The following is a 23,308-nucleotide window of genomic DNA, read 5'->3' on the forward strand; positions in this document are numbered from 1 at the left end:
AAGTGGCTTTCTTAAAATGCCTTGCTCTTTTTAGAAGATTATGTTTTTCCCTTCTCATTAGTATAATTTTATGAAGGTAAAATAAAAGAAATATAAGGAATATAAAAATCAGTGCTGTGATCATCTGGGAAAGAATGGGAAGCATGCTGTGCTAATTCTGTTTTTTCAAAGGGCTGAAAGAGATACTGAGGAACCTTGGACACTGAGTTTTGTAAAAGATAATTATCTTCAATTTAGATGCCTTAGTATTTTTGAAACTTTCTTGAGAACTTCTGTTTTTTATATTTTCTGGCTCTTCATGAGTCATAAGTATAGTCTTGTCTTGCTTGCCATACCTCTTAGTTTGCTCCAAGGTTAAGGTTAGTTCTGTGTGGGTGGGAAGAGCATATATAAAAGATGACCATGTAAGTTGAGTTCAGTATTAGTAGGTAAATGTAATGTTACAGGCTTTATAGTGGTTAACTGTGTCCTACCTAAGTGGAAAATGTAGAAATGTTTCATTTATGTGGGGAGAGATGGATAAAGACTTTATTCGGGGATTATTTTATATTTTTTGTGACCTCTGTGCTGGATAATACTATCTTCTCTGTAATACTACTATATCTGCTATTGTTCTTTCATGGCACAATTAAAATATTAATTCTCTGCTTTTTGCAGCTTTCTCCACTCGTCTCTTTGCTGTCCTGAGATTTGAAAGTGTTATCCATGAGTTTGATCCGTGAGTACCTTTGCTTGATCTGGTATTATTTCCTTTGCAAGGCATACAGGTTCATGGGTTTCAGATTCAAATTCCAGGCAGCTCTCAGTGGCAGAAATGTGCTTTTAATACATTTAAGGAAAAAAAAACCCTTTAAGTTTTCCAAAAGAGATAGTTATCTCCGTTTGAATCATTTCTGTTGGAAATGACCAAGTGAGTTTCTTCAACTTAAAAAGTGTGAGAGACATTGGCTGGGTATGGCGGCCTGTCCTTTAATCCCAGCTATAAAGGAGGCTGAGGTGGGAGGATCTCTTGAGCCTAGGAGTTGGAGATGAGCCTGGGCAACATAGTGAGAACCTCGTCTCAAAAACAAAGAAAAGGGAAAGAAAGAAAGAAAAAGAAGGGAACTACCAAGTTGGGCATGGTAGCATGTACCTGTAGTCCCAGCTACTTGGGAGGCTGAGGCAGAGGATTGCTTAAGTCCAGGAATTTGAGGTTGCATGCATGGCACTCTAGCGCAGGCAACAGAGTGAGACTGTGTCTCAAAAAACAAAAAAAGTTTATATGACAGAAATTGAGCTTATTAGTTGAATTCTAAGGCATTGGGTAAAATATAAAGGTGTGAGTGTGATTAGGGATTTTGTTCATTATATGAAAAAGATAGGCCGGGGGTGGTGGCTCACACCTAGCACTCTGGGAGGCCGAGGTGGGAGGATAGCTCAAGGTCAGAAGTTCGAAATCGGCCTGAGCAAGAGTGAGACCCCTGTCTCTACTTAAAATAGAAAGAAATTAATTGGCCAACTAAAATATATAGAAAAAATTAGCTGTGCATGGTGGCGCATGCCTGTAGTCCCAGCTACTTGGGAGGCTAAGGCAGAAGGATTGCTTAAGCCCAGGAGTTTGAGGTTGCTGTGAGCTAGGCTGACACCATGGTACTCTAGCCCGGGCAACAGAGTGAGACTCTGTCTCAAAAAAAAAAAAAAAAAAAAAGATAAAGATACAGGTGAAAGCTTTCAGTAGTATTAATAACTAACATTTATTAAGCATTCATTTTGTTCCAAGCATTGTTTTATAGATAATCTCTAAATCTTTACAACACCCTTTGAGTTGTAGGCACTATTATCCCTTTTTACACATAAAGAGACTCAGGCTGGGAGAGGCTATCTATCCAAGGTTACACATTTAGTAAATGGGGGAGCCAAGATTTGAATGTAGGTTTGTCAGACTCCAGAGACTAGAGTCTCTATGTTATATTTCCCAAAGTTAAGGCTTATAAAAAATTTGGAGAGCCAGAGTCACAGGTCCTTGGTTTATCATTAATATCTTAAAAATAGCATATTCAGGGTTAAGGAGCATTGATTAAAAAGTTTAATGCTTGTAACTTCTTGCAAATTTATCATTTTCTTTTGTGTAGATATTTGAAAGCATTTTGGAAGCATTACAAACATTCTCTTTGGGGCCTCCCAAATCAATTTATATTTTTCTCTTGAATGAGGAAACATTTTTTGTTTCTTCATAACAATCTGTTAGGGCTTCTTTCTCAGACTCTCTAGATGATCAAATACTAAGGTGAGATGGTTAGGGCTAGCAAGAATATCTGCTCTGTAGTCAAGAGCTGGAAGGGACCATAAAGATAATGCGACCCAAGGAGGAAACTGAGGCACAGAGCATGAGCCCAGTCCATACCTATTCCCACTGACTTACACTTCTTCCATTGCACTCTGCCTTTCCTACTGGTAGATAAAGGACACAATTCCAACTGCTATCCTCATCTCTCCTGTTTCTAATAGTTACCAAAATATCATTCATTAGTTACAAACAGAAGGATAAAAATTTCTGCCATCTGCTGCTTCTGCTTACTTTAGCTGTTAGAACTTGACTGACCAAGGAGGAAAATAGGGTTAAAGAGGTGGGTAAGGAGGATGGTTAGTAATGATTATCTGTAGCAATTAAACCATCCCTAGTTTGAGACCCATTTTATTTATTTATGTCTTTTGTTCATTTTTTTCCTTTTTTTTAAGAGGGTCTCTGTTGCCTAGCCTGGAGTGTGGTTGCATGATTGTAGCGCACTATAACCTCAAATTACTGGGTTTAAGCAATCTTCCTTCCTCAGCCTCCCGAGTAGCTAAGACTACAGGCATGTGCCAGCATGCTTGGCTAATTTGTTTTATTTTTAGAGATGGGTCTCTCGCTCTATTGCCCAGGCTGGTGTTGAATTCTTGGCCTCAAGCAGTCTTCTCTCCTGGGCTTCCCAAAGTGTTGGAATTACATGCGTGAGCCACCATGCCTGGACTTTTTTTCTTATTTATTTATTTTGAGACAGAATCTCACTCTGTTGCCCTGGCTAGAGTGCCGTGGAGTCAGCCTAGCTCACAACAACCTCAATCTCCTGGGCTCAAGCAATCCTGCTGCCTCAGCCTCCCCAGTAGCTGGGACTACAGGCATGCGCCACCATAAAATTTTTTATCCTGTGTATGGTGTTATACCAGCATCTTTAAAGATGCTCATCCCTTGATGTTATCCATGTGTTCTTATGTGTGGTATAGAAATACAATTTTTTTTTTTTTTTTTTTGCATTTTCCTGTCACTTGAAAAGATCCAAAATCTATTGGTGCCCACATTTAAGTGGCTTTGTCTTCTGGGTGCTTCAATTCTCTGACTGGTCCTAATGCCTCCCTACTGCTAGGCTGATGCAGTATGCTGCTTGATTGCTCTGTTGCAGTGTTAGGCCCCAGTTTCATTGCCTTATTAGAGAAGCAGCGCTTTAGTTGAGATAAGCATGGAGCTAGAAATGAGGAGACTTACGGTAGTGTAAAATGATTTTCATGGCATAAGTCTTGGTACTAAACTGAGTTTTCTTCAAGTAATAGGTTCCTCAATGTTGTACCGTAGGGAGCAAAATTCACCACAAATTAGTCCAAGTATTTGAGTATGAAGAGGACACACAGATCTTTCTTTCTTGCTATAGGTACTTTAATTATCGGACTACACGATTCCTAGCTGAGGAGGGGTTTTATAAATTCCATAACTGGTTTGATGACCGGGCCTGGTACCCTTTGGGACGGATCATTGGAGGAACAATTTACCCAGGTGAGGAGAACAGGGTTTTGTTTTTTTTTTTCTTTTTTATTTCAGCATATTATGGGGGTACAAATGTTTAGGTTACATATATTGTCCTTGTCCCTGCCCCAAGCCAGAGCTTCAAACGTGTCCATCCTCCAGATGGTGTGCACCGTACCCATCCTCTCCTCCCCCTTCCCATCTGCCCAACACCCGATGAATGTTATTACTATCTGTACACTTAAGTGTTGATCAGTTAAAACCAGTGTTACGGTGAGTACATGTGGTGGTTTTTTCCATTCTTGGGATACTTTACTTAGTAGAATGGGTTCCAGCTCTATCCAGGATGAGAATAGGTTTTTTTAAAAAAAAATAGAAATAAGATACTTGTGTGTTATAGGACAGTTTTATTACTAATGGCTTCCTTTTGTGATACTTATAATTTCATCCTGATTACATATTTCTAAAAGTGGATCTTATCTAGATAAGAGAACATGTATGAGAGAATGGAGATGAGTAGTTTCTTATACATTCTGGACTTCTGATTGAATCCTAGGAGAGAAATTTATAGGCTTACTGCAGTTGCTGTCTTAGTATTTGTTGTGCTTTATCAAGATCTGTGTAGATACTTTATTGAGACTTGAATTTGTCCTTTCTCTTTTCCTTAAGTTCTTTGTCTTAGCAGGACAACCTAATGGAGTTTCTTCTTCCTGTTACAGGCTTAATGATCACCTCTGCTGCAATCTACCATGTACTCCATTTTTTCCACATCACCATCGACATTCGGAATGTGTGTGTGTTCCTGGCCCCTCTCTTCTCCTCCTTCACCACCATCGTCACGTACCACCTTACCAAAGAGCTCAAGGTGAAGGATTTGGGGTGCCAGGAGGCTTGAGAATGAATGTTATTAAACCTCTCTAGTAGACGCTGGAGGGCGGGGGGCCAAGAGCCTCAGATAGACAGGGAGCTGGAAGGTAAAGATTGCTTTTGCTGGAGGGAATTAATTGGGTTAACTCCAACACCTCCCTAGAATATATGGTTTCTTATCATTAGTAACTGTTTGTCCTTATGAGTGAATATTTGAATAAGAAATAAGAAACTGAAAAGAAAAAGAATGAGTGAACAATTAAAAGAAGTAATAAATTCCAATATAAAGGAAAAAAACATTTAAATGCAAAATGTGAGGCTTAGATTTTTTTTTTTTTTTTTTTTTGAGACAGAGTCTCGCTTTGTTGCCTAGGCTAGAGTGAGTGCCGTGGCGTCAGCCTAGCTCACAGCAACCTCAAACTCCTGGGCTCGAGCGATCCTTCTGCCTCAGCCTCCCAAGTAGCTGGGACTACAGGCATGAGCCACCATGCCCGGCTAATTTTTTCTCTATATATTAGTTGGCCAATTAGTTTCTTTCTATTTATAGTAGAGACGGGGTCTCGCTCTTGCTCAGGCTGGTTTCAAACTCCCGACCTCGAGCAATCCGCCCGCCTCGGCCTCCCAGAGAGCTAGGATTACAGGTGTGAGCCACCACGCCCGGCGAGGCTTAGATTTTGAAGTCCTTATAATGTAAGGGAGAGGGAAAAAAAGCTACATGAAATTTTCCAAAGTGGTTAGTTCTTCTTACCAGAAATGAACTTGGCAATTGTTGATTTTTTGAAAAGCATTTATTTTAAAATTTTTAAGCCATTTTGTTTCTGTAGTTGGCTCTATAATGCTGACTCTGTTTTTCCTGGTTTCAGCATTACTGACCGTGGCACCCTGGGTACTCTTCTTAGTTTGTGCGATGGTGTCAGGGAGATACCTGTGAGGTGAAATACTACTAGGAGTGCTTGGGAAGTCTGAGTTAAGTTTGGAACACTTTTCATCCTTCCCCTGCTTCCCTTGTCCCAAATTTGACTTTTATCAACAGATAAGTCTTTTACTTTTTTGGAGTGTGGGTTATATTTTTGTTGCTCCTTTCCCCTGAGCTCAAAGGTTAGCTGGTGGTGTTCCAACTTTATTACCTAAGCTCCTGGTATCTCCAGTCCAGGTAGATCACCTACCTTTGTTGGTGTTTTAACTCAAATAATAATTTTCCTCCTTTGTCCTTACATGGCTTTTAGAGGTGTGACTGGTGTCCCTGTGATGTGCAGGTATTGTTAGGAGTAGGGACTGATAAGCCTGTGGGGACTGGTAGCCAAACAGCCCATTTTGGGGCAGGGTTTGATGTTTGACATCTCACTTGATTTTTGTTTGTCCTCAGCATATGCGTTCTCAGTTTCAGACTTGGTGTCATGGGCAATTGGTCATGAAGTTTTTTGTACTGTGAGCATTTTTAGCATCTTATATTTACCTTGGAAACTGTTGGATGTTTTCTGGGCCCATCATAAACAGAATGGACTAGTGGATCCTCTAGTCTGTCTCGTAGGTGTATTGGTATTAACTTGTTACCCCTCTTTTCTTACAGGACGCAGGGGCTGGGCTTCTTGCTGCTGCCATGATTGCTGTAGTTCCTGGCTATATCTCTCGATCTGTGGCTGGCTCCTATGATAACGAAGGTGAGACTTTTAAAGTGCTCAAGGGGTCCCCTTTTCTCCCTTCCTCTGCCATCGTAGTGTGTGTGATTGACTCCGTCTCTCGCCATGTCTTCTCACAAGACTTTCAGAATCAAGAGAATTCTGGTCAAGAAACAGAAGCAAACTCATCCCATTCCCCAATGGATTTGGATGAGAACTGATAATAAAATCAGGTACAGCTCCAAGAGGAGTCATTGGAGAAGACCCAAGCTGGGCCTATAAGGAATTGCACATGAGATGATGGCACACATATTTATGCTATATCATCTTATCCCATATCAAACTAAAAATGTCACTATTATCCAGTCAGGCATATTTCATTGGGAAATGATTTTTCTCTTTGTTTATATGCTCTGCACTAATAAGCTGGTTCAGTAATAAATATGTGAGACTTTTTGTTTAAAAAACATATAAAATGCTGAAGGGGATCTGTTTACTTCATTTTCCAACAGAGCTTTACAAAATGTAGGAGTATCTGGGTTCAGATTTGTTGTTAACAATAATAAAAATGGTATCTGAGTGAGAAGGGCAAGACAGGATCTTGGACAAGTTCACATTCTCTTCCCATCATCCCCTCTGGACAGGTAGCTTGCAACTTTTCTTATAAGCCTTTGGTTCATCTGTGGACTCACAGAATTAACTATTGTTTAAACATTATAATCATTTGCGTTATGTTCCTAAATAAGTGGAATAGATGTCCTTAAAATTGTAATGACTTGGCCAGGTGCGGTGGCTCACGCCTATAATCCTAGCACTCTGGGAGAACGAGGGGGGCAGATCACTCAAGGTCAGGAGTTCGAAACCAGCCTGAGCAAGAGTAAGACCTCGTCTCTACTATAAATAGAAAGAAATTAATTGGCCAACTAATATATAGAGAAAAAATTAGCCGGGCATCATGGCGCATGCCTGTAGTCCCAGCTACTGGGGAGGCTGACGCAGCAGGATTGCTTGAGCCTAGGAGTTTGAGGTTGCTGTGAGCTAGGCTGATGCCATGGCACTCACTCTAGCCTGGGCAACAAAGTGAGACTCTGTCTCAAAAAAAAAAAAAAATTGTAATGACTTTTATTGACTTATTTTAAATTCAACGTATATTTATTGAATGTTATTTTGGGAAAACATAGTGTTAAACTATATGAAGGTAGATAATGAGTAAAATTATTTTGGGGCATAATTAAGAAAATAAAGAGATAAGTAATGAATAAGACTATATTTGCCCATAATCTATTAAGGAAGATTAAAATGGACTTATAATAATAATTCCAATGTTAGGCAAATGTGCTGTGATAGAAATAAGAACAGAATACTTTGAAAATGTAGCGTAAAAAGAGATTAATTGAGATTTGGAATCAAGGAAAGTTTTTGGGAAGTGGTTGAGGTTAAACTGGGTCTTTCTTTAGGCAGATATTAAGGGGTGGGGCAGTTGGGGCATAAAGACCACCTTGGGTTAAGATTTAGAGGCAAGATGATCTATCATGGTATAGGATGTCTTTAGGACTACCCTGGCAGGAATTTAGTGCCTGGAAAGAACAATAATAATAGTGGCCAACATTTACTGAATGTTTACTATATGCTAGGTACTGTTCTAAGTGCTTTCCGTGCATTAATTATATTTGTCTTCACGATTGTTTTATAATGTAGATACTATTTACAGACTCCTTTTTATAGGAAACTGAGACAAAGGGAGATAAATAATTTGCCTAAAAATATACTGTTACTAGGTAGTGGATCTGAGTTATGAATCTAGTTGATCAGTTCCAGAACAATTTTCTTTTTCTTTTTTAGTAAGTATGGTTTAAGATGTGTACAGGTACAGAACAGTTTTCTTAACCACTATGCTAGCATGGCCTCTTGTTGAAGTTTTGATGTGTCCTTTCTGCAGGGATTGCCATCTTTTGCATGTTACTCACCTACTACATGTGGATCAAGGCAGTAAAGACTGGTTCCATCTATTGGGCGGCCAAGTGTGCCCTTGCATATTTTTACATGGTAACTTTTTCTACATGTTTTTAATTTTTAAAATTTTCCAAATACTATATTTCCTATACGTACATATTGGTTAACTTTCTTTTCTGGTATGTTTTCCTTAAATTTTTTTTCCAATATATTTTTTTCTGTTCAATCTTGTGTATATACTTAGACTCCCTCCCTTAATTGCTTCTATTTACTCACATATTCCTAAATCCTCTCTGTGACCTTATAGTAAGTACATTACATGTAGATTAACCCTGAGGCTTGGGTACCTCCTGTTGTGTGATCATGATGTCAGCAGCCACAAGGGAGTAGGGGATTGAGTTATAGTAATGGGTCTGAATTTGATTTTCCCGTCTAAAAAAATTATTTAGGCTCTTTAAGCCTTTTGGCATAAAGTTTATAGTTACTATAAAGAGATATTCTTTAAAAAGGGCATAGGTGGTTTTTCAAGTATGGTGGTGGTGGTCTGAGGAGGAATGCTCAGAGAAACTGTTCTTCTATATCCTGTTGCAGGTCTCTTCATGGGGAGGTTACGTGTTCCTGATCAACTTGATCCCTCTCCATGTCCTGGTGCTGATGCTCACAGGCCGTTTCTCCCACCGGATCTACGTGGCCTATTGTACTGTTTACTGCCTGGGCACCATTCTTTCTATGCAGATCTCCTTCGTGGGTTTTCAGGTCAGCCATTGACTGAGTAGGGTTTTCAGTTTCTTCCATTTTTTCCTAAGCAGCCCCAGCTAGATCGATTTATCTTGAATTCTATTAAGAAGAGTAAGACTTATTCACAGCTTTGATATTGAACTGTTTGTGTTAACTGAAGCATCAGAATCATTGGTCATTAAAGTTGGCTTCTAGGAATATGTTAATATTTGCTCCATGAAGTTTGAATTTATTTATTTATTTATTTTTGAGACAGAGTCTTACTCTGTTGCCCGGGCTAGAGTGCTATGGCATCCGCCTAGCTCACAGCAACCTCAACCTCCTGGACTCAAGAGATCCTCCTGCCTCAGTGTCCGGAGTAGCTGGGACTATAGGCATGCGTCACCATGTCCGGCAAACCATGTCCGGCTAATTTTTTTTTTTTTTTTTATGTTTCTAAAAGTACTGAGTTTATTTTAAAGCATCATATCAAGTTTTAATTTCAGTAAACAAAGCCATGTCTTTATTACATGTTGATTTTGGCAAAGAGTACAGACTTGCATACAACAGATACAATAAAAGTAGTTTAAAGTAGGTGTTTACTTTTAGTAATATAATAGTATGGAGCTAAAGTACTATATATATATATATCTTCTGTGTAAGTGATTTAGGCCATGTTTCTTGTCTTTTTAGAAGTCTTTAGAATTAATATTTCTAAAGTTGCCCCTTTTATTTGATACTTGTGCTTTTTGCTGGAATAGAGGCATAAAAAAGATTATCTCTGCTTAGATTAACGTACTCACATGTGCCTAAAATGAAATTAAAAGATCAGATTTCTGAGAAATAGTGACATTCATGATCACAAGTTATTTGGGGCGGGGGGACCACAAAGATTTCTTTTAGCAAAAACCCAAGGAAAACTAACTTTGGGCAATGATTGGCAACCTATTTTACAATAATCAAAAGTCTGAGCTCAGTGAAGAGAATGCCATTTTAAACCTACTTATCCCACTTCCATGATATACACATGTGTATTTCATTAAGGGAAGAACTTAGAAACATGATTCCATTCTAGCTGTGTAGTTATACAAGGGAGTTATCAACTGAATGCATCTATTGCTTTTTTTGGGGGTAGGAAGTCATCTATTCTGATAACTGAAATATGCAATTAAAGGCTATTTTTAGAAACCTGGAAAACTTGGGGTTCAGTACACAGAAGTTTCATCTACAAAATAATGGGAATGTTATAATTACCACAGAAATTACAATGTTTACCATATAAACATCATCTGCAAGTACTTTTTAATCACAATGACATCACATCAAAAAGGTACACATTCTTGTTCACTGAAATTAGGCAATTTTGGAATAAGAGACAGATTATTTCTCTCTCTCTTACTCTTGCTCCTCTCTCCTTTTTAAACTCCTCAATGTTGAGCTACAGATATACTTAAGCTGCAATAATAATACCAAAAGAAGGTGAAGGGTGTTTTCTTTGCAAAATGACTAAAGTACATAAAATGCCTTAGCAGATAACAACACTATTATATCTACTAAAATTTTATCTTCATTTCTCATTCTCCTCACCATAACGCTCACATTTTAATTATATATTCATTTTGATTGTGTGCATGTGAAAACACCAACTAATCTATTATTTCAACATTAAGCTTACTGTTTTTGAAGCCAAAATAATTTTGCTATTCTATGAAAGTAATGGAGACTCATTTTTCAGGAAGCTTAAGGCAGAATACTTAAGGTTCATGCTTGCTGCTTTGCCTGGGCTTCTGCTTCCTTTGAACCAGGTGGTGCTGTCAAGCCTAAAAAGGCATACACTGCATTATTTTCTCTGGCTTCAAAGAAGGCATCATAGTCCCCACGGTACTGGCTTTCATTGAAAATCTGAGGTGGCAGGGGGTACCCTGTGGCTGGTCGACTGTTTTCAGGTACATTTTCTCTCATCCACTTCCGATTCTCTTCATTTGCTGCAATATCTTTTTCTTCAAATCCTATTTTGTTGGCTTCTAAGAAACCAAGCACATCTTGCTGTTTCTTCTTAATCACCGTAGAGCCAGAGGAAGATGCAATATATACACGGATCACCATCCTGGGAATAGCGGCTGCAGTAGGTTGGGTCCTGAAAAGGGTTGCGAAGCAGCTCCAGCAACGGCTGCAACTGAGCTAGGGGCCAAACCCGGCTAATTTTTTATGTATATATTTTTAGTTGTCCATATGATTTCTTTCTATTTTTTTTTTTTTTTTGGAGATGGTGTCTTGCTTTTGCTCAGGCTGGTCTGGAACTCCTGAGCTCAAATGATCTACCTGCCTTGACCTCCCAGAGTGCTAGGATTATAGGCGTGGTGGCTCTCACGCCCAGCCGGTGCAACTTATTAATACAATATTTGACTTTACAACAGTGTGAAAGTGATAATGCATTCAATAGAAACTGTGTACTTCAAGTACCCATACAAGTATTCTGCTTTTCACTTTCAATACAGTATTCAATAAATTATATGAGATATTCAACACTTTATTAAAATAGGCTTTATGTTAGATGATTTTGCCCAACTACTGGCCAATGTAAGTGTTCTGAGTACATTTAAGGTCAGCTAGGCTAAACTGTGATGTTCAGTAGGCTAGGTGTATAAATGTATTTTCTATTTACGATTTTTATAATTTACAATGGGTTTATTGGGACATAACCCCATCATAAGTCAAGGTGCATTTGTATATACAATTTGCTAATCACTGGGAACTATAAAAAGAATAAAAATATGGTCTTGGTCCTTAAGGACGTTTCAGTCTTCTTAGGGGGAAAGAAATACATGCAGCTATCTATAGCCTGTAGTGTAGTGGTTCTGCAAGTGTAGTTCCTTGACCAGCAGCATCTGGGAACTTGTTAGAAATGCAAATTCTCAAGCCACATCTCAGACCAACTGAATCAGAAACTCTAAGGGTGAGGCTCAACAATCTGTATCTCCACCCCCAGCCCCTTGGCGATTGTCATGCCTCCTGAAGTTTGAGAACCATCGGTCTAGCACATTGACTGTCACACTAGAAAAAAATTTTTTTCCAGAAATAGAATAAAAGCTTAAAAGCAAAACTTTAAAAACTTTATTACAAAAATAGAATAAAAACTTTGAAAGCAAAACGTCGAAAAGTTTATTATAAAAATAGAATAAAAACTTTGAAAGCAAAATGATACTTTCTGATTTCATGAAAACTGTTATTTTTTATTGTTTTCTGTGTGTGAATTACATACAACTTGAAAAATTGTTCATGCAGCTCCCAAGGTAGAGACCTGTGAGTTACATATGCTTCATGAGGCCCCAGGGGCAAAACTAGCGTGAGTTAAATACAACTCACATTATCAGTTAATGTACTAGGCAAAGAAGGATTAAGTGCTAGAAGAGATCTAAAGTGTTGTGGAGGCAGGCGAATCTCTTGAGCCCGGGAGTTTGAAGCTTGCCTGGGCAACATAGCAAGATCCTATCTCTAAAGAAAAAATAAAATAAATTGCTGTGGAACAAAGAGGGAAGTGATTGGTTTCGGATTGGCAGATTAGGAGGAGATAGTATTTGTGCTGGGCCTTGAATGATGAGAATTTCAGTGAGTGAAAATTTGGAGAAAATTGCAGTCCAGGCTAAGGAAGTAGGCTGAGCAAAAGCCAGAGATGTGATGATAGTGTATGGTATGCTTTGGGGGACCTTCAGGTGTTCTTTGGAAAATGTGGCAGGTGAATTAAACCCTCCCCTACACTTGGCTTTGATTCCTTTGGGGACCTCAGAACTCATTTGACCCTTTGGTCTGAACTAGATCAAGATAATACAGGTCTGGGCTGGACTCATTCATTTTTTTCCCCTAATATTATTACCATACATATGCTTTCACCTACAGCCCGTCCTTTCATCAGAGCACATGGCAGCCTTTGGAGTCTTTGGTCTCTGCCAGATCCACGCTTTTGTGGATTACCTGCGTAGCAAGTTGAATCCTCAGCAGTTTGAAGTTCTTTTCCGGAGTGTCATATCCTTGGTAGGCTTTGTCCTTCTTACTGTGGGAGCTCTCCTCATGCTAACAGGTATGGAAAACTCACAGATTTTAGTATTAAATGCAGATGGGTACAGACATAGAATAAACTTCAAAAAGACAGGTCATTTCCTGACCACATATGATTCTTTTCCTCTTATTTCTCTTTTCCTTTCAAGCATATAAAGTCCAACGTTTTAGTCCACTTGTCAGCCCAGTGTTTGGATTCAGCATAGTACAGAATGTGTTATTAGAGCAGCTCTTAATCACACCTGGTGAAAGGACTGTCTCTTACCTTGCAAATCTTTCTTCTCTTTCACTTTTTTTCCCTTTTCTTTCCTATTGATTAGGTAGGAGAAATCTTTATATTGCTTGCCATACCCTACAGCATGGCACTCATCTAATCCCATGGGAACTGAAACATGGCTGTGTAGTTTAGTTGGCATGCCACATTTTCCTCCTTCTCCATTTCCTCACTTCTACTTCTCAGAGGCTAATTTGATTTTGCCAAAGTCTCTGGATATTGGCTAATTCAGAGCAGGACTGGAGGATATAGTTGTTTTAGAATTGAGAGTTGGCCTTGGTTTGACCAGATTTGGCCTAAAATCCTTCCAGGAAGCATTTCTGCCTCTCTTCTTCTGAGTTTATTATATAAAGCCTGATTTTATTCTGCTGGTTATGCTAAGAAAGGACTCTCTAGTTTGAAAGAAAAGGAGGAGTAAAACTCTTTTGTATTTATTGGTGGCATGTAAGGAAAAACAATCTAGTCCTTCTCTGTCTCTGAGAATTATTAAAATGGGAAATTATGACTGGTTAGGATCAGATAATTTGTTCCTGGGTACTTGTGAAGTATTTATTGTCTCTTTGCTGCTAGGAAAAATATCTCCCTGGACGGGGCGTTTCTACTCACTGCTGGATCCTTCTTATGCTAAGAACAACATCCCCATCATAGCTTCTGTGTCTGAGCATCAGCCAACGACCTGGTCCTCGTACTATTTTGACCTGCAGCTCCTCGTCTTCATGTTTCCAGGTCTGTCTGCCTTGTGTTCTCAAGTGGCCTTCTTCCTAGGACTCACCATTTCATTCCAAATATGTAAAGTACCCTCATCCATGTTTTTGTTGTTTTTGTTTTCTTGTTTAGCTTGTGTAGGGCAGCATGGCTAAGCACACTTTCCTAATATCTAAAGCTGAGTAGAAGTCAGAAGTTGAACAGTTGTAGATATTGGCAAGTTCAGAGCCTCATAGTTTTCTGTTCATTTGTGTTATAAGTTAAAATTCAGGCCGGGCGCGGTGGCTCACGCCTGTAATCCTAGCTCTTGGGAGGCCGAGGCGGGCGGATTGCTCGAGGTCAGGAGTTCAAAACTAGCCTGAGCAAGAGCGAGACCCCGTCTCTACTATAAACAGAAAGAAATTAATTGGCCAACTGATATATATATATAAAAAAAAAATTAGCCGGGCATAGTGGCGCATGCCTGTAGTCCCAGCTACCTGGGAGGCTGAGGCAGAAGGATCACTCAAGCCCAGGAGTTTGAGGTTGCTGTGAGCTAGGCTGACGCCACGGCACTCACTCTAGCCTGGGCAACAAAGTGAGACTCTGTCTCAAAAAAAAAAAAAATAAATAAAAATAAAAATTCAACTCTAATTTTTATTTAGTGTTTTTTTGTTTGTTTGTTTGTTTTAGTACTTGTAATGTACTCCTTCCCTTCTACCCCCATTTCTCCTCTTGGCAGTATTGAAGTTCCATTACTGCTGATTGTAAAGCCCCGTCAGTCTAAGTTATCTTCTGGCCATTCCAGATGTGTTTTAGAATGGTAAATTCTAAAACACATCTGGAATGTAATAGTAATAGTAATAGTAGGAATAGTAACTCTTACAGTTTTTGATCCCAAACCACAGTTAAGGAATATAAATTCTAAAACTGGTAAAGTGTTAGTGTCTTTTTCTTTGATATAATAACTCTTACCTTCTTTTTTCTTATTCTGAAGTTATTTGTATATTGTAAAAAGTATATATAGAGAGAAGTAAAAAACGAAAAGGTAAAAATTGTAAGAGTTCTCACCACCCATCTGTAGCTATAAAAGAAATTCCTGAATTGAATGCAGGTTGACCTTTAATGCTCATTCAAGCCTAGGGTTCCAAGGTTCCAATTTCAACAAGCTTTCCACCCATCTAAAAGATGTATGATGCACTATAACATCAAATGTCAAATATTAACATTTTGGTATACATTCGTCTAGTTATTTATTGAATAAGAAGGAGATTATGTAGTTTTTTCTGGACTTCTTCATAAAGAATCAGTTTCTCTGTTATTTAGTATTTTGTAGAAATATTTAAGATAATATTTGTTAGTTTTTTTAAAGTACAGAGATTATCAAGGTGTGTAAGAAGGCAAATGGTTCATAATCTCAAGCAGCAATGTTTTAATTAACATATTCTATTTTATAAATGTACTGTAATTAACTAGATTCTTATTGTAGGACATTTAGGTAGTTTCTGACTTTTTGCTACTTTAAGGAGTTCTGTAGTAAACATTTTTGCACATTTCTATGGTGGTTTTTTTCAGCATAAATTCCTGGAAGTGGAATTGCTGGGTTAAATGTGTGGAATCATTCAGTCATATAATGAACATACTTTCCCTTGTAGGTTTCTACCTACAGGACTCAGCTGCTTACTTCTCCTTCCTTCTCTTGTAGTTGGCCTCTATTACTGCTTTAGCAACCTGTCTGATGCCCGGATTTTTATCATCATGTATGGTGTGACCAGCATGTACTTTTCAGCTGTAATGGTGAGGAATGCCCCAGTCCTAGCAAACTTCATTCCTAATTCAGATGCTTTGTTTTTTCTGCATGGCAGGATTCAGAAAGTACTGATAATTGTGCTGATGTTTCCCTCTGAGCATTTGAGGGGCTGAGTTGTAAAGCTACATGTTGTTGATACTTCCCAGAAATGTATGAGACACTCATACGTTCTGGTTGCAGGGTCCAACGTTCTTGGATTTATAACCTTTTGTAAGAGGCACTTTTGCACTTTGTTGAAGACTATGACCCTGGGTGTCTTAAAAATGGAGATAATAGACTGGGCATCGTGGCTTATGCTTGCATTCCCAGTACTTTGGGAGGCCAAGCTGGGAGGATTGCTAGAGCCCAGGAGTTTGAGACCAGCCTGGGGAACATGAGACCCTCTCTTTCCAAAAAGTAAGGTGTGGTGTGTGTGCCTCTCGTCCCAGCTACTTGGGAAGCCGAGGTAGGAGGATTGCTTAAGCCCAGGATTTTGAGGTTACAGTGAGCTATGATCACACCACTGTACTCCATGCTGGGCGACAGAGTATGGTCCTGTCTCTTAAAAAAAATAAAAAGTAAAAAAGGAGATTTTTTTGTTATTTTTTTCTTGAAGGCATGGGAGGATTACCCAGTGCTAGATTATTAAAAGAGAGGAGGGACTTTAATTTATCATAGTAAAATAGTAATTCTTACAGTTTTTTGATCCCAAACCACAGTTAAGGAATATATTTTATATCATATCATTACTTAATGTATATATACATATATGAACTGAAAGTTTAAGAAATATATACTTCTATCAAGTATTAAGTATTTTCTACTTTCAAGGGAAAGTCATGTTTGATGAAAACCTTTAAATTGAAAATTGATGTCTTATCTGGTAGGTTGAAATCTGTAATTTATAAAATACTGATTAGACTGTTCATGCTTCCTTTCTCTGTTAGGTGCGTCTAATGCTAGTGTTGGCGCCTGTTATGTGCATTCTTTCTGGCATTGGAGTCTCCCAGGTGCTGTCCACATATATGAAGAATCTGGATATAAGTCGTCCTGATAAGAAGAGCAAGAAGCAACAGGATTCTACCTACCCTATTAAGAATGAAGTGAGAATTAAGCAACACTTAATTCTTGGGAAACTGTGTGTATGTGTGTGTGTGTGCACATGCGTGTGTGTGTGTGTTTGAGTGAGAGAGTAGAAGACTGTCCTAGGTGGTCAGAATTAACTCAGATAGCCCCTGACTTATTTTGATTCATATCATCTACATTATTGATTGTGTGTAAGAAGCTGTCCTGTGTTGTGTAAATTTAGTTTGGTTTACTACACAATTCTTCTTCCTTATTTAGGTGGCAAGTGGAATGATACTGGTCATGGCTTTCTTTCTCATCACCTATACCTTTCATTCAACCTGGGTGACCAGTGAGGCTTACTCTTCTCCTTCCATCGTGTTGTCTGCCCGAGGTGGGGATGGCAGTAGGATCATTTTTGATGACTTCCGAGAAGCATATTATTGGCTTCGTCACAATACACCAGAGGTGAAGATTTAAGAGGAATGGGATTGTGGGGTAGGGGTGAAGGGGGAGACATTTGATCTTATAGTGAATCATAGAGCTTTTAGATATGTGGAAAGCTTGATGAAATTGGAACTTTGGAACCCTACTCTTGAATGAGCCTTAAAGGTCAACCTCCATTCAATTTGGGGATTTCTTTTACAGTGACACTTACTGATAATTATCTAGACTTTTCTTGGATACTTTTTATTGACGTGATTTTAACATGAGGTAGACCATCCCAATTATAAAAGAAGAAAAACATATACTTTCACTATAGAAAAATCAGAAGTTAAAAATAAGAAAAAAGATATAAATCTTATATAAAGTAATGACCTAATGATAACTACTTTTAACATTTTAGTTGGTACCTTTTGAGGATCTGAAGTGATTTCCTTTCCAATACCCATAGGGAATAGCATTTCTGAATTAAGTTCATTAACAATCAAAACTTTAAGAATCTCTTAATCCTTGTCCATCACATCCCTTGATTTGTGTTTCCACCTCATCTTTATAATAACTAATTTTTTTCATAACTAATTTTTGTGATATTGTTAAAAGATTTATTTAATAAAATCATCTAATGATGATAGGCTATTTATTTGGTTTTGTTGTACAGTTTTCCACACCTCCCACGCCATTATGCTTGTTTCATAAAGTGTTCTGGGATTAAAGTGTTGGGAATGTTAGATTGTATGTAGTTCGTGCTAAGATTTCATGATTGCTTATGATTGAAGGATCAGGTGCTAGGATTTATATTCTAGTTAGGCATTTGAGATATTGCCTGGAGAAAGTGATTAATTAGCCGGGCTTTACTTCTGTCAGACCAAAGATGCCCTTCTACTCCTTCTCTTTCATTTGATTTTTAGAGGCAGTGAGAAACCTGTAATTTTAATTTCCCGTTCTTTCAGGATGCCAAGGTCATGTCATGGTGGGATTATGGCTACCAGATTACAGCTATGGCAAATCGGACAATTTTAGTGGACAATAACACATGGAATAATACGCATATTTCTCGAGTAGGGCAGGTAAGGGATCATTTGCGTGTTTGGTGTGCAAAGTCTAGTGGGAAATAGGTCTCCCTGAGGTGATCGTTTGACTTGGGATTTTGCTCTGAGAATTGTACATTTGTTTTTCTAGGCAATGGCATCCACAGAGGAAAAAGCCTATGAGATCATGAGGGAGCTCGATGTCAGCTATGTGCTGGTCATTTTTGGAGGCCTCACTGGGTATTCCTCTGATGGTAATGTGCTTAATTCTATTTCTAGCTGCAGGGCATAGATTCTAAGAAAACTAGATGAATCTCTAATTTTTCTGTACTTTTATGAATATCTTACTCAGAGACTTTGCTTACATGTGAAGTTCCTAAGTTTTTGCAACTTGAGGTTTGGGTATTTTGATTTTTAATTTTTTGTTTTTGCAACAAGTAGTAAGTAAATGTAAATAATTCTCATATAGGTACAGCATGTTATGATTGTCTAAAGACACAGGAGTTGTTTCACAGCCATTAAAACACGAGGCTCATGAAAATAAACTTAAGAATTAGCATTTTTATAGTCGGTTTAAGCTGTATAATCATTGGCCAGCTTAAAAAGTTTTTTAAAATATATGTATAAAATGCATATATATGTCTAAAACGTGTATATAGGTCTAAAATGATATATATTACCATGTTCTGGGCAAAAAGATGTTCTAAGAAGAAACATCCAAATAAAAATTTCTGCCTTGGCCAGGCCCGGTGGTCACGCCTGTAATCCTAGCACTCTGGGAGGCCGAGGCAGGAGGATCGCTCAAGGTCAGGAGTTCGAGATCAGCCTGAGCAAGAGCGAGACCCCGTCTCTACTATAGAGAGAAATGAATTGGCCAACTAAAAATATATATAGAAAAAAAATTAGTCGGGCATGGTGGTGTGCACCTGTAGTCCCAGCTACTCGGGAGGCTGAGGCAGAAGGATCACTTGAGCCCAGGAGTTTGAGGTTGCTGTGAGCTAGGCTGACGCCACGGCAATCTAGCCCAGGCAACAGAGTGAGACTCTGATTTAAAAAAAAAGAAAAAATTCTGCATTAAAAATTAAAGTAATACCTATGTATACATTAAAAAGGTAAACAGTTCTGAAGGTGTTTTTGTTTTTTTTTTGAGATGGAGTCTTGCTCTGTCTCCTGGGCTAGAGTGCCCAGACTTATTGAAGTATAATTGACATATTGCATACTGCATATATTTAAAGTGCATAATTTGGTAAATTTTGACATATACATATGTCTGTGAAGGTTTGCCTATTTTTTTTTTTTGAGACAGAGTCTCACTCTGTTGCCACAGCAACCTCAAACTCCTGGGCTCAAGCAATCCTTCTGCCTCAGCCTCCCAAGTAGCTGGAACTACAGGCATGCGCCACCATGCCCAGCTAATTTTTTCAACATATATTAGTTGGCCAATTAATTTCTTTCTATTTATAGTAGAGACGGGGTCTCGCTCTTGCTCAGGCTGGTTTTGAACTCCTGACCTCGAGCAATCCACCCGCCTCAGCCTCCCAGAGTGCTAGGATTACAGGCATGAGCCACCACGCTCGGCCTTCTATATATTTTTAGTTGGCCAATTTCTTTCTATTTTTAGTAGAGACGGGGTCTCACTCTTGCTCAGGCTGTTCTTGAACTCCGGAGCTCAAAGGATCCTCCCACCTTGGCATGTATGTGAAGATCATAAAAGAAGACAGTACAGTTGTCCCTCTGTATCCATGAGGGATTGTTTTTTGTTTTTTTTTTTGAGACAGAGTCTCTCTTTGTTGCCCAGGCTAGAGTGAGTGCCATGGCGTCAGCCTAGCTCACAGCAACCTCAAACTCCTGGGCTCAAGTGATCCTTCTGTCTCAGCCTCCCAAGTAGCTGGGACTACAGGCATGTGCCACAATGCCTGGCTAATTTTTTCTATATATATTAGTTGGCCAATTAGTTTCTTTCTATTTATAGTAGAGACGGGGTCTGGCTCTTGCTCAGGCTGGTTTCGAACTCCTGACCTCGAGCAATCCGCCCGCCTCGGCCTCCCAGAGTGCTAGGATTACAGGCTTGAGCCACCGCGCCCGGCCCATGAGGGATTGTTTTGAGGACTCTTCGAAGATACCAAAATCTGCAGATATTCCCTTATACAAAATAGTGTAGTATTTACATATAACCTACACATGTCCTTCTATATACTTTAAATCATCTATAGGTTCCTTATAATACTTAATACAATGTGAATGCTATGCAAATAGTTAATACTGTATTGTTTGGGAATAATGACCAAGAGAAAGCATGTACAGACACAATCATCCGTTTTATTTTTTTGAATATTTTCCATTCAAGGTTGGTTGAATCTAGAGATGTAGAGTTTTGACTGTATTGATTTATTTCTCAAAGTCAAATAATTAGTTAAGCTTTATTAATAGGAGTTCTGAAAAATTTGAGAGGTATTATTATGTAATGAGAAGGAGTAAGCCTACCCAAAGTTTTGAGATTATTATTAATGTTATTATTATTATTTAATCATGGTAATATTCCAGCTGGGGCCTTCTGTGAATACTTTTAAAATTTTAAAATAGCATCTCTCTCTCTCTCTCTCTCTCTCACACACACACACACACACACATGTTTCAAAATGCAAACTTCACTGATACTTGGTATTGCCTCCACTGCTCAGCCCCTCAATCCTCCCAGTGCATCTTCAGTCATTATTCTTCTAGGGCTGGGGTGCAGTGGAGTCTTCATAGCTCGAGGCAACCTCAAACTCCTGGGTAATCCTTCTGCCTCAGCTTCCCCAGTAGCTGGGACTACAGGCGCATGCGTCACCATGCCTGGCTAATTTTTGTGTTTTTTGCAGAGATGGGGTCTCGCTCTTGCTCAAGCTGGTCTGGAACTCCTGGCCTCAAGTGATCTTCTCACCATGGCCTCCAAAATGCTAGGATTATAGGCTCGGGCCACCAGGCCATAAAAATTACATTTTAAAAATAGTTTAACAGGTATTTGGGTATGAAAATTCTATTATGTTTTTTAAACGTTTTATTATTTCATGGTCACATCTAATTATAATCCTCTTTGTTTTTTTGTTTTTTTTTGAGACAAAGTCTCACTATGTTGCCGGGGCCAGAGTGCTGTGGCATCAGCCTAGCTCACAGCAACCTCAAACTCCTGGGGTCAAACAATTCTTCTGCCTCAGCCTCCCAGGTAGCTGGAACTACTGGCATGTGCCACCATGTCCGGCTAATTTTTTCTATATATTTTTAGTTGTCCAACTAATTTATTTCTATTTTTAGTAGAGATGGGATCTTCCTCTTGGTCAGGCTGGTCTCAAACTCCTGACCTTGAGTGATCCTCCCACCTCCCACCGAGGCCTCCCAGAGTGCTAGGATTATAGGTGTGAGCCACCACTCCCGGCCTAATTATGGTTCTTAAATGTTCTTAATTTAAACTTCCTTTGAATGTTGGTGTCATGGGCAAGGTTTTTTCCTTTTGTAAGTCATGTTTATTTTATGTTACTTATTTTGTATTCCATGCTTATGCAGGTTTAAAAGAAACTATTTAGATCTGCTCTTAGTCCAGATTCTCTCATAGGAGAGTTTGATACAATACTACTCTTCTTTAACTTCTCCTTTTTTTGTAGACAACCATATATTAATATTTTGGGTTGTTTTTTATGCAATTCATATTATTTTCACTCTTCCATTCATAAAGCTTGTCAGGTTTTTTCTTCTGCCATACCTACCAGAAAGCTATAATACCAGTGCTCTATAATAGCTGAGTTGCTGTTCTAAGGTTTTGTTTTTGCTTCTGTTTCTGGCTGTCTGATCTAGGCATGTCTCTGTGCCTCATTTTTTCTGTTTGTAAGATGAAGGTAAGAATGCAGACACTGCATGAAGATAGTAATATTATTTGGATGTTTACAGTGTGACAAAAAATGTATTAAAATGCTTTACATGCTCTTAATCATACCGTAACAGCCCTATTGTTGTAGATATTGTTATTTTTCTAATTGACAGATGAGGAAACTGAAGCACAGAGAGGTTAAATAACTTTGTTAAGGTCACCCAGCTAGATTGGGCAGTGCTGGAACTCAAACTCAGACGGTTTGGATCCAGAATCAGTTCTTAACCACTGTGATAGCCCTTGGAACCCTTTGCAGAAATGCAGTAGGAATCTTACTTTCTTACGGATCAGTAGTACTTTTGAGACTAACCATCCAGTGAAACACCTAGCAACTGATTTCCCTAAAACCCATGGAAGCAATGCAGAGAATGACAAAATCTAACAGATATCCTGGGTCAATGGTAGTATCAGTATTTATGAAGCCTTGGAGTGTGTTTGACATAGAAATGTTGATTTCTTATATGTAAGCTTTGGAGGTCTGTAACTTTGCAGTTATAAGCCAAGAAGGATCACACTTGTATCTTCTCTCCTTTTTTGGTAATTTAGTTAGTGCTTTCCACTGTCCAATAGAAATATAATGGTAGCCATGTGTCATTTTAACCTTTCTATTAGCCACATCAAAATAATGTAAAGAAACAGGTGAAATTAATTTTAATAATTTTATTTAACTGAATATATTCATATCGAAACATTGCTATTTAATTAAATGTGTAACCAAGGTATTTTATCCCCTTTGTGGTTTTGGGGGTTTTTTGACTCTTAAAATCTAGTGTGTATTTTATACTTAGAACACATCTTACTTTGGACTAGCCACATTTCAAGTGCTCAGTGGCTACTATGTTTGATACATGTGGCTAGTGGCTAATATATTTGATAGCTTAGCTCCAGCTTATAGGACCAATTTTAGTTGTGGCTTCAGTGTGGACTAATAAATAGCATAGGATTTCTGCAGCCTAATAATTTCTAAGAAGAGTATATTTTGAGGGAAAATGTTTTACCCACACATTGATTTTCCTATTTTTACAACTTAGGTTTAAATTGTACCATTCTCCATTAGAAAAATATGTTGGGGAATTTTCTTAGAAATACTCAGCTGCCTGGGTTCAGTGGCTTACTCCTGTAATCCTTGCACTTTGAGAGGTCAAGGCAGG

The 23,308-nt window shown here is 38.6% G+C and overlaps 2 protein-coding genes and 1 pseudogene across 3 annotated transcripts in view; 2 read left to right on the forward strand and 1 right to left on the reverse strand.

The window, feature by feature from the left end:
• STT3A (STT3 oligosaccharyltransferase complex catalytic subunit A) overlaps positions 1–23,308 on the forward strand; it is a 29,366-nt gene that overhangs the window by 3,765 nt on the left and 2,293 nt on the right. The window contains exons 3-15 of one of the 2 annotated variants that reach the window (XM_012783299.2): positions 658–718; positions 3,666–3,787; positions 4,477–4,622; positions 6,195–6,285; positions 8,183–8,289; positions 8,788–8,952; positions 12,811–12,991; positions 13,814–13,969; positions 15,633–15,724; positions 16,664–16,819; positions 17,061–17,249; positions 18,176–18,292; positions 18,405–18,507. In XM_012783299.2, the coding sequence (XP_012638753.1) occupies positions 658–718; positions 3,666–3,787; positions 4,477–4,622; positions 6,195–6,285; positions 8,183–8,289; positions 8,788–8,952; positions 12,811–12,991; positions 13,814–13,969; positions 15,633–15,724; positions 16,664–16,819; positions 17,061–17,249; positions 18,176–18,292; positions 18,405–18,507 (1,686 nt within the window). The remainder of the gene's footprint in view (positions 1–657; positions 719–3,665; positions 3,788–4,476; positions 4,623–6,194; positions 6,286–8,182; positions 8,290–8,787; positions 8,953–12,810; positions 12,992–13,813; positions 13,970–15,632; positions 15,725–16,663; positions 16,820–17,060; positions 17,250–18,175; positions 18,293–18,404; positions 18,508–23,308) is intronic. The other variant, XM_076002627.1, reaches the window with a different exon arrangement.
• On the forward strand, positions 6,295–8,165 carry LOC105881613 (large ribosomal subunit protein eL39-like). The gene has a single exon (XM_076002631.1). The coding sequence runs from the start codon at positions 6,370–6,372 to the stop codon at positions 6,523–6,525; it is 156 nt and encodes a 51-aa protein (XP_075858746.1). The 5' UTR covers positions 6,295–6,369; the 3' UTR covers positions 6,526–8,165.
• On the reverse strand, positions 9,589–11,100 carry LOC142870648 (adapter SH3BGRL pseudogene; annotated as a pseudogene).

This window comes from Microcebus murinus, chromosome 4, assembly GCF_040939455.1.
Source record: "Microcebus murinus isolate Inina chromosome 4, M.murinus_Inina_mat1.0, whole genome shotgun sequence".
In the NCBI taxonomy this organism is placed as follows: Eukaryota; Metazoa; Chordata; class Mammalia; order Primates; family Cheirogaleidae; genus Microcebus; species Microcebus murinus.